Genomic DNA, 16,411 nt, shown 5'->3' with positions numbered 1-16,411 from the left:
CCGTGACCTTCATAACAAATTAACATTCATCCAGCAGTGCCCTGCGCGCCTGTGTAATAAGAATATGCATATGGGCTGAAACATCCCACTCGCTGTGGTGAGAGCACAGGACTGAAGCGATGGGCGCATGGAAATGGGGGTACAGGGTGGGGGGCTGGGGGGGTGGAAACCAAGTATGTTTTGTTTCGTTATCAAAGTATCTATTATGATTATGACCACTACTACTACTACTACTACTGCTACTGCTACTGCTACTGTTGCTGCTGCTACTACTACTACTACTACTGCTACTGCTACTACTAATACTACTGCTGCTGCTACTGCTACTACTACTGCTGCTGCTACTGCTACTACTACTACTACTACTGCTACTGCAACTGCTACTGCTACTGCTACTGCTACTGCTACTGCTACTGCTACTGCTACTGCTACTGATACTGCTACTGCTACTGCTACTGCTACTGCTACTGCTACTGTTGCTGCTACTACTACTGCTACTGCTACTGCTACTCCTACTCCTAATATTACTGCTGCTGCTACTACTACTACTACTACTGCTACTGCTGCTACTACTACTACTACTGCTAATAATAATAATAATAATAATAATAATAATAATTTTGTTTCCAGTTCAGGGGCTTGGTATACCTATTATGGTGATGATTATTATCGATCACCCATGAGAGAAAATGTTGTGTGTTTCTTCACAGCATTTTTGTGATTGAAGTATTCATCATAACAATGTTACACAACTACATTATTATTATTATTATTATTATTATTATTATTAATAATAATAATAATAATAATAATAATAATAATAATAATCATAATAATGTATATTTGTCTATACGTTTATCTCCTGTTCAAGGACATCACACAAATTCTTATTGTTAAGAGTTCATACAATCTAACTGGAGTTAAAAGTATTCTGTCAGAGCTGATTTTACAGAGCTGAATATACTGTGCTGTGGACATCAGTGCCAGTACTGTGCTGGTGCACAGATCTGCATCTCAGCTGGAGGAGCTGATTATGAGTGCGTATGCGCAGTGCCTGGTGTTGCCTGACGAGGGGAACTGTGTCCTGTGGCTGCTCTAGAGAGAGTTTGGCATCTATGTTTAACTTGAACCATTTTACTCAATTCTATACCTTCCTTTGACTTATTTTGGGACCCAGCAGTACTTCCTCTGTCAGTCTCTCTTTCTCTCTTTCTCTCTCTCTCTGTTTCTCCTATCCACCTCTTCCTCCCTCGTCTTCACTTCATGCCCCTCTCCTTTTCTCTCTCTCTCTCTCTCCCTCCTTCCCTGGTGTAGTGTGATTCCACGTGCAGCCCAGTGCAAAAAAAAACGGAGGCAGCCCAAGCCTGTCGCTAATGATGAACGCCCGGTCGCTGCCAAAGCCCCCTCTTGCTCGCTGTAATATTTTTTACGCCAAATAGCAGCCTCGGCCTTCGCGTCCCGGGCATCCAAAAATCCAAAAAGCCCTGGCAGAGCAGCCCCCGGCGACAGCCGGGACGTTACCGCCCCATCTCCCTGCCGCGCACGGCTGCCAGCATTGTGCTCCGCGTGTCGCAACCTTTAAGCCTCGCCGGGCCGCCGCGATCGAGCGGTGGGATAAAATAGAAGTCTCGGGTTAGACCTCGGCGTCTAGCGGAGGTCGTCCGATGCCCTGAGACGCGGGGTCTCCCTGTCCCAGAGAGCGCGAAGACGGACGGACGGACGGACGGACGGACGGGCGTCGGTGGCGAATCGTTCGCGTTGGAGGTTACCGGCGGCGGCGGCGGCTGTGCGTGGTTATTCGCTTTTCGAAAGCGGCCGCGTTTCTCGCTCCCTCTGTGCTGCCGGCGAGATGAGGCCTTCGTTTTTGTTGTTGTCATTAATAATGCATCGGCCGTCAGTTCCTCCTGCTTCCATGTTTGGTATATTATTTTAAGAAGACCATTATTATTATTTTTTCCATGTATATATATGTATATATATATGTGTGTGTGTGTGTGTGTGTGTGTGTGTGTGTGTGTAAAGAAGTCACCACTCCACTGTTTTTGTTTTCTGTTGTTCTCTGTTAGTCCCATATGAGACTATAAAAAATACATGTCGCGCATTTCTTTTAAATGGATTACTTATGTCAGAGCCGAGAGTGTTGCAGCCTGTGATGGCTAATGCTTTATTTATGGCGTATACATTGTGTAAGGCACTTAATGAAAGCCAAAATGTAAATTAGCTGAACCCGTTGGGAACCCTGAAGTCTTTGGTTTGCCTGGAAAAACAAGACAAACAAAAAAACATTAAAGATACAATTTATACAAAAAAAAATAATAATTTAGAAATATTGGACATGTGTAGCTGGAAGACTATGGATCTCTGATTATGGATTAAACCGCTGTTCAGTGTTCTCATGTCTATAACTGAGCAAACAAAAAGAAAAACAAAAACAACATTTTTTTTGTTGTTTATGCAGGGAATGCTTTTTCGCGTGAGTGTTAATAAAAATAAATGGCTCTGGTCTGCCTCTCCGCGGTACAGGTGCGCGACTGTGGCGGGGGGGGCAGGGGGAGGGGTTGGGGGGGGGGGCGTGCTCATTAATTTTCGGCTCGTGGAAAGAGAGCGCCGTGCCACGACGGCACGGGCCAAAAACCGCGCCCGCTAACGAACGAAACGCGCGTGTTAGCGGCTGCGCTGCCGTGTGGTGCGTGTGTTACGAAGCACGCCAAACAGCGTTTAAACAAAAAAAAAAAAACACACACACACAAAAAAAAACTCCCGCTGAATACGAGCTTGCTGGAGGCGCAGAGACCTTTTCAAAGCTTAAATTACGCTCAGCGGAGAACAAGGTAACGATTTGCACACGGGGCAGCAGATTATAAAGGAAACACCTTCCACCTCTGTTCTTACTGCCCACGTGGTCAGAACTGTCACACTGCTTTCCACACTGGAGTCAGATAAACGATTCCTGCAAGCGGACCACACTGCAAGTTGAATTAGGTACCCCAGAAATGCCCATTTGGCTATATTTAGCTGCAGTGCACTGGATCATGCAATTACTACACACACACACACACACATACACGCACAAACACACACACACACACACACACAGTGTATTTTTTTTCCCCTTGACAAGTCGACATAATCATATCATCCGCTCTGCACACACAAATGCCTCTTTTATTTTTTATTTGACAAAACTAAAAAATGCATCCAGCCATTTTGTTTCCATCATGGCGAGGTCTTGAGCGCAGAGGAGTACGTGGATGGGGGGGGGGGGGGGGGGCGCAGCTTCGACTGAGACAAAAGGGAAATTGGGGAGGAAATGGCTGTTTTTCGGGGGCTGTGAAAATGTTTTATTTGGGGACTGCGGAACACCTGCCACAAAAATCCGTTTCCCAGCCGCCTCTTGAATGCCATTTCTCTTAATTGACTTGGAAGTGGCCCAAATGCATCGCTGAATGCAGTCTAATTAATATTAATAATAAATGCCATTATTAACATCAAGGAACATCTGGTGCCCCTGTTTACTCGCAAGCCTCATACACGGCACATTTTTTTTATTTTTTATTTGCTTCATTTTTGCAAAACATCGTGCTGTAAAAGGTTGGGGTTTTTTTTTTTTTTTTTTCCCCTTCTTCTCCTTCTCCGTTTTCTCTTTTTTTGAAAAAAAAAAAAAAAAAACCCTACGCGGGTCACAGTGAGTCCCTGGTTCACGCACAAACTATCGTCTGCGCTGCTCATTTTTTAAAATGCGTAAACAGCGTTTGTTTGGCCCCTTTGGTTGCCGAGATACGATGGAATATGTCCCTTGTGTACACAGTAATGATAAATAAAATCCCCCCCCCCCCCCCCCCCAGCATCTGTGGGCCAGACTACATTAGGTAGGAGCTCTGTCCAATAAATCAACCGCTAAATAACTTTAATCTAAAATTTCATCAAGAGGTTCCTTGACAAGTAGTAAAATCAGGGGATAATGCAGCGGTGTTTGATGGTAATTGGTGTTTGGTTAATAAATTCCGCGGGTTCAGATTACTTTTTTTTTTTATCGAAGTCCGCGGAACTCCGGACTCAGCTGAACATCAGATTGATTAACTTTGCGGGAAAACAGCCGTTCACAAAGATGGCACCCGTCCAAAATCCAGAGAACAGGGCATCTGCCGGGTGGAGTTGTGTTGCGCCATGGGTATATAAACCCCCCCCCCCCCCTCCCCCCCATGTCACATTTTAAAAGCTAATGCCTTTCAAATGATGTCATCTTATCTTATTCTCCGTCTTCTTTAATATATATATTAATAAACCGAAGATGTGTTTTACGTTTCCTTGTTTTCTGCATAAGCGAGATGCCATTGGAGAATTGCGTTACAGTAATGGAAAGAAACATCTTGTTTTTTATGATTTTATCATTCCTTGAGTGTGATATCACAGTAATCAAAATGACAGGCCAATTTAGCTCCAGAGGGTGATTGTAAAGGCACCATTAAGAGAGAGATGATTTTATTTTTCCCCCTTATTTCTTTGTGTTCTTTCACATTACTGTGAGCAGGGCGTGGCTTGTCTGAGCTCCCCAATCTCCAGCCCCATCTCAGAGGATGCACACACACACGCACACACACACACACACACGCACACATGCATGCACACACACACACACACACACACACACATGCATGCACACACAAGCTCACACATATACCCACTCACACATGCTGACACGCATACACACTCACACACACACACTCTCACTCACACACACGCACACGACACACACACGTGCTCACACATACACACACACACTCTCTCCCTCTCTCTCACACACACACACACTCTCTCTCTTCCTCTCTCCCTCTCTCTCACACACACACACACAAACACACACATGCTCTCCCTCTCTCTCTCTCACACACACACACACACTCACACAGACTCTCCCTCTCTCTCTCACACACACACAAACACACACATGCTCTCCCTCTCTCTCTCTCACACACACACACACACACTCACACAGACTCTCCCTCTCTCTCACACACACACACACACACACACACACACAATCACACGACACAACAAGATTCTCACACAGTCACATAAACACACACACACGCTCACACACACGTGCGCGCAGCGCTGGGCTGTCCTCGTTGCCGTAGTGATGTTTATGGGTTGTCATTCCAGCGTTACTCTGTGTGCCTCCCTGCCCAGTGACAGACTGGCGCATGCCTGCCCTCCCCAGATGGCTCCTGTGACTCTTTGTGTGGAAGCTGATACCCATTCTTTGTTCTGTGTCATTACAGACCGTTTGGATAAAACCGTGAGACTGTGAGGAGGATATGCCCTTTTAATCTGGGTAAAAAAGGAGAAATAATCTACTATTAATTATAATGCCAAAACTTCAACATGTTCTTAAGGCTATGGTATTATATATACTGTAGTTTATCAAAAGCTATGGTATAATAATAATAATAATAATAATAATAATAATAATAATAATAATAATAATACACACATCCATACATACATACATACATACATACATACAAATAAAAATTCAAAGTATAAATTAAAATCATAATTCAATTATTACATTACAGCCATCACTAAATGTGAAACCCCTGAGTTTAGCCAGCTACTCTGATGTGCACACTGTGCATGAAGTCTTTATAAAACAAATGCACTAAACCGCTAGCTCGCATGTAAAAACCGCTTGAACGTGTCTGACCGATTTTTCTCTTGAATAAAATGGCTGGAAAGGAATCGATACGTTCAAAAGAGAAGAGAGCCATGAATCTTTCTGTCTCGGGCACGTCTCCGGAGGATGACGTTTTAATATATGGGGTGACCTTCAAATGCCATAAATGTGCTGAGCTATAAACTGTCAATATTTGTGCTTATGCGGTACAAAATGACTTTTACAATAATTGCGGCGGGCTTGTTAAAAATCCTGCATCTGGCAACTAGTTACAGGACAAGGAAGCAGGACGTGTGTGTGTGGGTGTGTGTGTTTTTTGTGTGTGTAGGCACATGTGTGTGTGTGTGCATGTGTGTCATGTGTCCCCATAAATACAATTCATTTCAATCGAATTTTTTCTTTGACCACCGAGAGCAAGATTTTTCTTTTCTTCGCAAAACCCATTTCGGCAAGTCTGCCAATCGGCAAAATAAACTCGCCAAGCTGAGCTCGCGAAGAAAAAAAGTGTAACACTAGCTCTTATTCGTAAGTCCAAGTTAAGGACAAATGTTAAGTGAACACAGGCCATCGTTTTCTGTGCTTGCTTCAGAAGCACAAAGTGATCAAGTGCTCAGCAACCGGCTACGCTGTACATGAATCCTTTTGTTGAATTTGTACATTACACTGGGGAGCCTGCGTTCCTCCAAGCTGGCATGTGTCACGTCTCATCCTGACCATGCCAGGACTGGCTGCCGACGAGGGGGACGCATAATTAGCAACAGTATGTCTCGGGGAGGAAGGGTTTCGGTTGGCAGGAAGTGCGCTGGACGTGAGCGGGTCCTCTGGGCCACCTGCAGTCTGTCTGCTCCAATTGCACAAGCTGGACAGTCCTGCAGAACGTCTGCACGGCTGAACCTGCTCAGAGTGTGTACGTGTGTATGCGAGTGTGTGTGTGCGTGCGCGTGTGTATGTGTGTGTGCGTGTGTGTCTGTGTGTGCGTGCGTGTGTATGCGTGTGTGAGTGTGTATGCGTGTGTGAGTGTGTGTGTGCGGGTGTGTGTCTGTGTGTGCGTGCGTGCGTGCATGTGTGTGCATGCGTGTGTGTGTGTTTGTGTGATCATGCTGATTGGAATGTGTGTTTGTGAGTGTACGAGCAGGAAAGGGTGCGGATGCAGGAAACCGTTAGATTGAGATCTGTCAACAGTCTTCTTAAACGTAAGGAGAAATTAAAGTGTTCTGCTTTATGCAAAAATCAAGGAAAATTAGGAAAAAATTAAGTGGGACAAAGAACAAAGATTCCTCAGGGATCCCTCCTCTCCAACACACACACACACACACATAAACACACACACACACACGCGCAAAACTGTCCCAGATCGAGTCATAGAATAAAAATACTTACGTTACTGGTGTAACTGTCAGTTACGTGCAAGTTGTGGATGAGAGTCAGTACTGTGTCTGTGTCCATAAAAATGTGGGTCACTAGTGTGTCCTCACCTTGTATACAAGCGCACCTGGTCATATTCTCCGTATGATATAACGGGGCTGGAGCTGGTTGTAATATATTAGATATTCTTTAGTAGTTTACTCTACTGCAAATGTAACATTATAGATATTATATGAAGGGTCTGCCTCCATGGTATTTATAGAAATTGTGGAAGAAAAAAACAAAAAAAGAGATAAAATGGTTTTAAAAAGCTTGTTTCATATAATCCAAACCAAACACGTTTGAAACACAATCCCCAAGCTACAAAAATGATCCCTGAGTGCGTAACCTTACGATAGCTAGCTTCATGTGCGCTGAATGCTGACTATCATACTGAAACTAGCTGAGCCTGCATTTCTCAAAAAAGCTTTCGCATAAAAAAAGGGGGGTGACCGTTTCAGCTCTCGAGGATTGTTAGCTCCCGTTAGCCGAGAGCTTTCTGAGGCTAGGTCCGTAGGGTTGCCTTTAGAGGTCATGTTGCAGACTGAGCCACACAGAGCCACTCCAGCCAAAATGGCCTCTCTTCTTGTCTTGTCTTGTTTAAGACACAGAAAAGGAACACTTCATATGAGGCCATAAGGGGTGTGGGGGGGGGGGGGGGGGGGGGAGGGGGGGCCATGCAGGAACCTAAAATAACAACAGCAAAAAAGAAACCAGGGGAAGCTTCTGAACCATCAGCATTGTGTCACGTAAAAAAAAAAGGCGGCGGGAAAAAGTAGTTGCACGGCAACCCTGAGGAGTTTGGCTTTGTGCGGAATTAACTGTGACATTGACGACTCCTTCTGTCTCTCCGCCTGTCTGTCTGTCTCTCTGTCTGTCTGTCTGTCTCTCCGCCTGTCTGTCTGTCTCTCCGCCTGTCTGTCTGTCTCTATGTCTGTCTGTCTGTCTCTCTGCCTGTCTGCCTGTCTGTCTGTTTCTCTGTCTGTCTGTGTGTGTGTGTGTGTGTGTGTGGTTCTAGATGCCGGAGACGAGGTGGGGAAGCTCGGGGGGGTCCAGCCGCACAGGGACAGGGCCCAGGGGTTGAGCTCTAAGGACTGCCCCTACTGCGGAAAGGCCTTCCGAACCACCCACCACCTGAAGGTCCACCTGCGGATACACACAGGTATGCCGCGCCTCGTTTACACCACACAGTAAAACCCAGTCCAGTGTTACGGTTAGAGTGGGACCAAATGCTATCTGTTGAGAGTTGAATTAACACTGTTGCAAATGAATTAACACTGACCCTGGGTCATTTTCCTAGTATAGAAAAATCCCCCCCCCCCCCCCCCCCCCCCCAATGGAAAAATGACGCATGTATTGTAATCTAGGCTTTTGTGATTGGGGTCAATTTTCCAAAGCATAAAGAATTATCTGCATTATATAATATCTCCGTTTTTGGGACCGGGGTCATAAAAAACCCATTGTCGGTTATCAAATTGATTACTCACATATTTTATAAATGGTGTCACTTCTTTATAGTGGGGGGTGGGGGGTTTTTTCCATGGGGGTTACACTTCTATCAGACATTGGCATTCTGTACAGTACAGAGAGTCTTCTGGGTGTAACAGGGGTGTCCAGTGGGATATTTGGATCCTAAAACTAACACCCAGCAATGGACATGTTGTGTATTTTGACTTAAACACACAAACGTGTCATGGGAGGTGACTTCTCCCTCTAGTGGCAAGGCAAGAGTATGGCAGGCTCACTTAGCCTGGCACCTGGGTCTTTAGCTTGGAGAGCTAACTATAACTCTCAAATGATGGTGTTTAAAAGAGATATGATGACATTGACACTGTGGAATGTGGTACCAAATTTAAATCTGTTATGAGCTGAATTAACGATTTTAGTGTTGAATTAACGTGGGACATTTTACTGTGTACCTGAGAAGTATTCAGTTAAAATAAACTTCACATACAGCCTGTTTTTAGTGAAAATACCTCATATCCAGCCTGAGGAAGAAGTGCCTTTGACTAAAGTCTTAGGAACTAGCTCGTGTAGAGCAACCAGATGCGAACCATTAATGTTCAGCAAACATCTACGATATCTACAACCAATAAACAAGCTTAAGACTGTATGTAAGATCCCTAAAAACGTAGAGAGAACTAAGTAGCCCGGTATCGGGACCATCTGCTTCGCAAACACATTCTACCAAGAGGTCATGTGTGGCAGTAAAACTGCGGTCAGTTTCGTGCGGGATGAACTCGTGTTAAAGGGGAGGCCTTCATGTTTTCGTCTCTCTCACAGCTTGCGTTTCAGAGCGAGATTTCATGAAGACGAAGCACGTACCGTACTGGGACTTTTTAATCGCCTCTTAGAACAACAATATTAATCAGCCGTTACCTCTCTGCGAGTTCTCCAAAGAAAGATTAAATAGCTGCCCACAGGTTTTGTTTTTTCAAACGGTATTCCATGCTTTGAACAGACAAAGTATTTTGAGAACAGGGGGGGTAAAAAAGGCAGAAACATTTTGCGTTCACGGGAGTGAACGCGGATGTCTTTTGTAGCTGGGAAACCTATGCTGGTTCTCTCAGAGTTTAAAAAGAAGACCACCCAAATTGCCTCAGAGTAAAAAGCACGCGCCTTGGCTCTGAGAGGGAATTAAAAGTGTAAGCGCATCACAGGAGTCTGCTCTGCACAGAAAGTACAGAAAAACAACAAAAGTCCTTTACGGAACCGCTGCTCTCATTCTCTTTCTTTCTCTCTCTCACGCTGTCTCACTCTCTCTCGCTCACGCTCGCTTGCACGCTCTCTCTCTCTCTCACTTTCTCTCTCTCGCTTGCGCTCTCCCTCTCTCACTTTCTCTCTCTCACTCTCTCTCTCACGTGCTCTCTATATATCTATCTATCTATCTCTCTCTCTCTCTTTCTATCTCTCTCTCTTTCTCTCTTCTACCTGCGACTCAAACTTGCTATTAAGAATAAAGAAAAAATCTGATGGAATGATAACATGAACAGCGTGGGGTTAACTACAGGCATTCAAATTTCTAACAAACAAAAGCTGAAGCTGAAGAAAGATATCATCTGCGTGTACTCGTTTTTGTGTGAAAACGGAATATTAGAATAAATTAAAAGTGTCCTGCATTCCACAGTGAAAAAATTCTGATTTTGAAAAAGAGATTCTAAAGCCAGTTCATATTTTAAGATAAAACGACAGATTAATACCTTTCTAACATTTAACGGTTTCTTCATAAGTTAAGGAGCTAATATTGCCGCATTAATTTCCCCTCAAACTCCGAGTGGGACACTATCCATTAGTGAAAATTAAGTGCAGTTTCTTAGGCAGCTAACAATGTATAGTGTACAGTGTAATACTCAGTTAATGAAGACTGCAGTGGGTGATATTTCATTATACAAATGAATGCTCACATTTTAATGGAAAAGCCGCATAATGAATTGAAGCTTCAATGACAGCAATTAGAGACACATACTGTATAGTCCCCTTCTGGCTGCTACAATATGTTGAGTATAAAGGTGTTTTACTCTTTAGCATATGTCTGCATTATTATGGAAATTTATCTGAAAGAGCATACTCACCATGCCCAGTTAGACACATATAGGAACTAAAGCATACTTAACGTATTATTATTATTATTATTATTATTATTATTATTACTACTACTACTATTACTCTTACTGCTATGAGTAGCAGTAGTAGTAATGATAATAATGTATCATTGCAATGTAAAAGTAATGATGGTACTATAGTTATTTTAACAAAGTTATTTTAACAAAGCTGAAAGAAAAACTTGAGTGCATTAATGTAAACGGCAATAATCTGCACAGTTTGCCGAGTTCCCTTTCGAGCAAAAATTCACTTTTCTGCGAGCTACGAAACTGGAAAATAAACGTAAAACACTGCCAGCCTCCTCTCCTGTCTCCCGATTCCTGATGGTTTACATATTGTCTTCCTTGATTATGCGAAGCCATATGGAGAGTCAACAAAGTGCGTCACGTCCACGGCGTTAGCTCTTAGATGCGCCGCGCTGCGCAGCTCCACTGTTTACTCCCAGAGATTTTCTGCGCCGCTGTAACAAATTGCACAAAACCAGATGAAGGTGTCTCAACTCAACTCAGCCCCTTTAAAATGGAACCATGAAATGGCCTGTGTGTAATCATCGAAGAAAAAAGGAACTTAAAAAAAAAACAAAACAAAAAAACGAGTTTCATAATAAATACTTAAAATTCAAAGGGTATTTTGAAAATGTCACGCAACTCTGCGCTTGGATTGTTCTTCATGCCTTCTGTATAAATATTTGCCGCATATTTTTCTGATGCAAACATCATGCCCCATTAGACTTTGTTCCTTTTTATTCATTCAATTGATTGACGATGCTCTCAAAACAACTTATAATAATAAAAAAAATGATTGTGCCTCTGCTTAGTCACACGTACTCACACACCCACACACACACACACGCAATCGCATGCATGCACACACTCACACACGCACACACATACACACTCGCACACACATACATTTATCTGTATGATGTACAAATGTTTGTTTTTTTTAAAACACGACTGCAGTCCTACATATCATTCAACGTCCAATTAAAGGAATCAGAAATTATTGCTCGCATCACGGATGATTCCTTATTTAATTATCCGGCACGGAGGAAAGCTCGTCCTGTGCAGTTTTATCTAAAATGCTAACGCCAAAAAAAAATGCAGCCTTGTTTAAAACGAGTGCCTCTTTCCTGGTTCGGCTGCCATTTCTATTTTATCAAAATTTGTATTTATAGAGCTTTCGTCAGGAAACTCACAGCAGGCCTGCAGATCTGTGAATCTATTTTTTCTGGAAGGATGCCCTCAGAATAATGATAAATGACTTCAGCACTATGCTATTTGTTAATTATACCCATTATTTACTGCACAGAGAAGACTTAAATCATTCAGCTCCGTCCTGCTTAACAGTGCAACATTTTTTTTTTTAGTTTAAAAATGGGTTCCATGTGCATAATCTAAACACATTTTATGGCTATATGTACACAATACTTGACAACCCCCCTTTCATTTTCTACCCCAGGCAAAGCTCGCACCCGAGCATTCTGGGATCTTTATCATATTTCAAAATCAAGCCAGCATTTTTTCCATTATATTTTTTTGCATATTGATTGTCATGGTGGTTTTAATTTTAAGCGCGCCACTACTGCCAGCAGAATGCGTTTATGTTAGCGTATACTGTTCTTAACTGCATTTTCTTATCACAAAATTTCCTATTTGAAATATTACACTTTAATTTCCTTTTTTTCTTTAGAATTCCAGTTGATTGGGATGTTATAATATGCATTATTCTGATAACGGACTTGGTTGACATTTATAGGAACTGAAATTGTTACGTGGCTATGCACAGACTACAGTTAAGAAATAATGGTAAACTTTGGGTGGTTGCGTTTTCTTTATTTTTAGTCCTGTATTTTAAAGCTTCATTCCAGCATACTTGGAGCAACAGTAGTTCCATTATACAGGGGACACTTTAATGTGATTTGTGTTGACCGCGATGAACTGCAAATAGAAAACGTTCGAGAGATCAGAGCACTGAGTCTACGAGTGAACAAGGCCGAAAGCTGACCAGCGTTTCGCGGACGCGCGATGAGATGATATCAGTTTTCCTTTTCATTGAAAGCATTATCCGCTGCCGCATGGCAAACAAAATGTCCTTTGTTGACGTGAGAGATAACCCAGCTCTTCAAGCTGTGCTAAAACCAAAAAATTGGAATGAGGTTTTTGAGTCATTGTTTCGCTCTTCCTTTGGCAGCGAGTGTGATATCGTGCTAACGTGCTAACCGTTGTTTAACGGGAGCTCCGCCGCTCTCCCTCTGTCTCTGTCGCTCCTGGCAGGTGAGAAGCCCTACAGGTGCCCGCACTGCGACTACGCGGGCACGCAGTCGGCCTCGCTGAAGTACCACCTGGAACGCCACCATCGGGAGCGGCACAACAACGGGGGCCCCTCCTCCTCCTCCTCCTCCTCCTCGCACCCCCAGGAGGAGCACCCCGGCAGCAAGAGTGGGGCCTTCCTCCGGCCGGACGTCCTGCACGGGGTGATTAAGGGCGTGTCCGGCGGCGTGGACCTGAGAGGGGCCCAGCTGCACCCTCACCACTGGGGCCCGCTGGGGGTGCTGTCCCCCCGGGACCGGGACCTGGAACTGGACAGGGAGCACCACGGCCACCCCGCCTCCGAAAACGCTTCGGAGGGCATGAGGGTCCGTGAGGGGGCCCTGGACGGCGGCCCGGCCGGCTTCCCGGACCTGAGCCGGGTCTACCAGGGCATGGCGGGCAACGGGGTCAACTTCCAGAGCTCCCTGCAGGCCTTCATGGACGGCTTCGCCCTCAACTCCATGAAGAGGGACAAGGAGGCCAGGGAGAGGCGGCGGGAGTCCGGCGGCAGGCCGGGGGAGAACGGGGAGGCGGAGGAGGCGGCGGCGGCGACGGCGGCCGACGCCAAGCCTCCCAAAAGCAAGTCCCTGCGGTCGCAGTACGAGCCTCTGGATCTGTCCTACAGGCCCGACTCCGGCCTCCTGCCGGGCTCCTCCGTCACCCTGCGGGACGACGTGGCCTGGCACGGCTGCCTCTTCTGCCCCTTCGCCACCCCGTCGGTGGAGGTCATGGCCCTGCACCTGGACGCCAACCACCTGGGCCGGGCCAAACGCAAAGAGGGCGGCGTCCCGGACGAGAAAGGGTCCCTCTGGGACCACCCGTGGGAGGCGTCCTCCTCCGGCAAAGCCTCCTTGACCTCCCCCGTGCTTCGGCGTGGAGGCGCGGGGCCGTCCTTTCAGCCGATTGCTCAAACGAATGCGACGATCCGGCAGGAGGCGGGCAAGGAGGCGGCAGGGGAGTCCGGGAGCCCGTCCTGGCCCGATCCCGCAGAGGCCGCCGGTTCGGGAGAATTTGAGGGTAACTTCCTGAAGCCGCCGGGCTTGCCTGAGGCTCCGGCGGGCGCGCCCGGCCCCCGGCGGTTTGGGAACGAGCGCCCGGAGTCCTCCGAGGTGCAGGCGTGGTCCTTTGACCCACCAGGCCGGGGGGCAGCGGACGAGAGTGGAAGGGGAGCGGACCCCGCGGAGGCGCCCACTAAGGGAGACGACATGGTGGAGTCTGAGGAGGACCAGGCGGAGGAGGAGGAGGACGCCGAGGCGGCAGAGCCCGTCAGCAAGAGGCCAGAATCTGACCGGGAGGAAGAAGAGGAGGAGGAGGATGAGGAGGAGGAGGAGGAGATGGAGACAGAGGAGGACGAAGAGCAGGATGGCGACAGGGACCGTGACAACGGCGGGAAGGAGACGCGGGCGCGGAGCAGTTCGGCCGAGGACTCCGAGCGGTCGTCCCCCGGCGCGTCGCGTCGTTCCCCCCCGCTCGCGGAGACGCGGTGGCAGGCGCCCGACCTCCACCCGCCCCCCGAGCGCCCGCTGAACTCGCTGTCCGTCCTGAGGGCCTACAGCGCGGAGAACCTCACGGCGTTCAACGGGCTGGGAGACGGCGCGGGCAGCCCCGGAGCCGCCAAGAGGACCGACTCAGCCGGTGAGTCGGCACCGCCCGCCACTCTGTGAACTCCGTCTCCCATAACCCCCTGCTGTACCGCACTCTGTGAACACCGTCTCCCATACCCCCTGCTGTACCCCATGACCTGCACATACACACACTTTCCCATACCCCATCACCTGCACAAACACACACACACACACACACACACACTTTCCCATACCCCATCACCTGCACAAACACACACACACACACACTTCCCCATACCCCATCACCTGCACAAACACACACACACACACACACACTTCCCCATACCCCATAACCTGCACATACACACACATTTTCCCATACCCCATCACCTGCACAAACACACACACACACACACACACACTTTCCCATACCCCATCACCTGCACAAACACACACACACACACACTTCCCCATACCCCATCACCTGCACAAACACACACACACACACACACACTTCCCCATACCCCATAACCTGCACATACACACACATTTTCCCATACCCCATCACCTGCACAAACACACACTTCCCCATACCCCATCACCTGCACAAACACACACACACACACACTTCCCCATACCCCATCACCTGCACAAACACACACACACAAACACACACTTCCCCATCACCTGCACATACACATACCTGCATCCTGCCAATAACCCGATTAAAAAAAGCAGTATAGTCCTTCAAGATATGGCCACCGTGTTTCCAGAATCTTGAAAAAGGTTTGAGTGAGCCATTTAAAAAAAAAAAAGATCTGAACTAGGTTCTACTGTTATCTTTATTTAGTCAATTTTGGAGTCTTTGTTGTACTTATGATATAATTAGTATGGTTATTCCGGTGGGATATTCAAGTGGTCTTCAATTAAATTAAATGTGTTCAACGGTGTAGTTTTGTTTTATCTTTCAAACGTTGTTTCATAATGATTTTGCTCAGAAAAATGTGTGTGTGTTAGCGGGTATGTGTGTGTCAGTGCGTCCTTGTGTGTGCTTGATTCAGTTTGTGTGTGTCCTACAACCTGAAGTGTCAGATATGCATGTCAGTGGCATAAATTTAAGATTTAATGAACTTGTGTTTCCATTTTTTGTAATATTGATGATTCAGTTGCTAAAAAAAGGTCAAAAGCTAATAGTAATTAATGGTGTTCCAAGTAACAAGGAAAGCTATACACTGCAAAACTGCTAATTAAATTAGACAAAACAAAAAAAAAAAACACAGAAATAAGAGCAGGGAAATTGTTGAGATGGCAGTGTGCTTTTTTTTTTTTTACTTTTACATTTTTCAGTTACCTATTAATGCAGCATTTGAACATTATGATGGGGACAACGCATTTTACTTCAGTGGGACCTGTTGCATGTTCAGATTTTTTGAACCATCATTCATCTCAAAGAACATGACCACCACTTTAATCCTCCTCCAAAACCCTCAGAAGGTTTGCTTTGTGTTCTCCCCTCATTTAAACAAGGCGTTTTAAATCGCACCCTTGATGCATGTCTCTGTATTTTCCTGATGTGATGTTTGGCCGGTGTGCACGGTTTTTTGGCAAGCTCTCCAATCCCCAGTCAGGACTGGGAAACATAACAGAGGCATTTACAGTGGGAGGGGCCTGTTTACACTGTCCTCTGATAAGATGTTAAACGTGTTGTAAAGATGCCGTTTTTTTAACATTACCTGCCATTCCCATGCAGGTGGTTGGCAGTGAGTGTTAATGTTAGTGATTGGTGTCGGGTGTGCCGAGGATGCTAGGTTTGTTTCGCTGGCCGTGTGCAGCTACAGGTCTTAAAGTCA

The 16,411-nt window shown here is 46.0% G+C and overlaps 1 protein-coding gene across 1 annotated transcript in view; it reads left to right on the top strand.

Annotated features, from left to right (window-relative positions):
- The window catches only part of LOC118228191 (zinc finger protein 536-like), a 182,826-nt gene that overhangs the window by 116,324 nt on the left and 50,091 nt on the right, over positions 1–16,411 (top strand). Inside the window, exons 4-5 of the mRNA XM_035419528.1 lie at positions 8,100–8,243; positions 12,961–14,631. Of these exons, the coding sequence (XP_035275419.1) occupies positions 8,100–8,243; positions 12,961–14,631 (1,815 nt within the window). The remainder of the gene's footprint in view (positions 1–8,099; positions 8,244–12,960; positions 14,632–16,411) is intronic.

Source organism: Anguilla anguilla, chromosome 5 (assembly GCF_013347855.1).
Source record: "Anguilla anguilla isolate fAngAng1 chromosome 5, fAngAng1.pri, whole genome shotgun sequence".
Taxonomy (NCBI): domain Eukaryota; kingdom Metazoa; phylum Chordata; class Actinopteri; order Anguilliformes; family Anguillidae; genus Anguilla; species Anguilla anguilla.
This window is presented reverse-complemented; position numbering and strand designations above follow the sequence as displayed.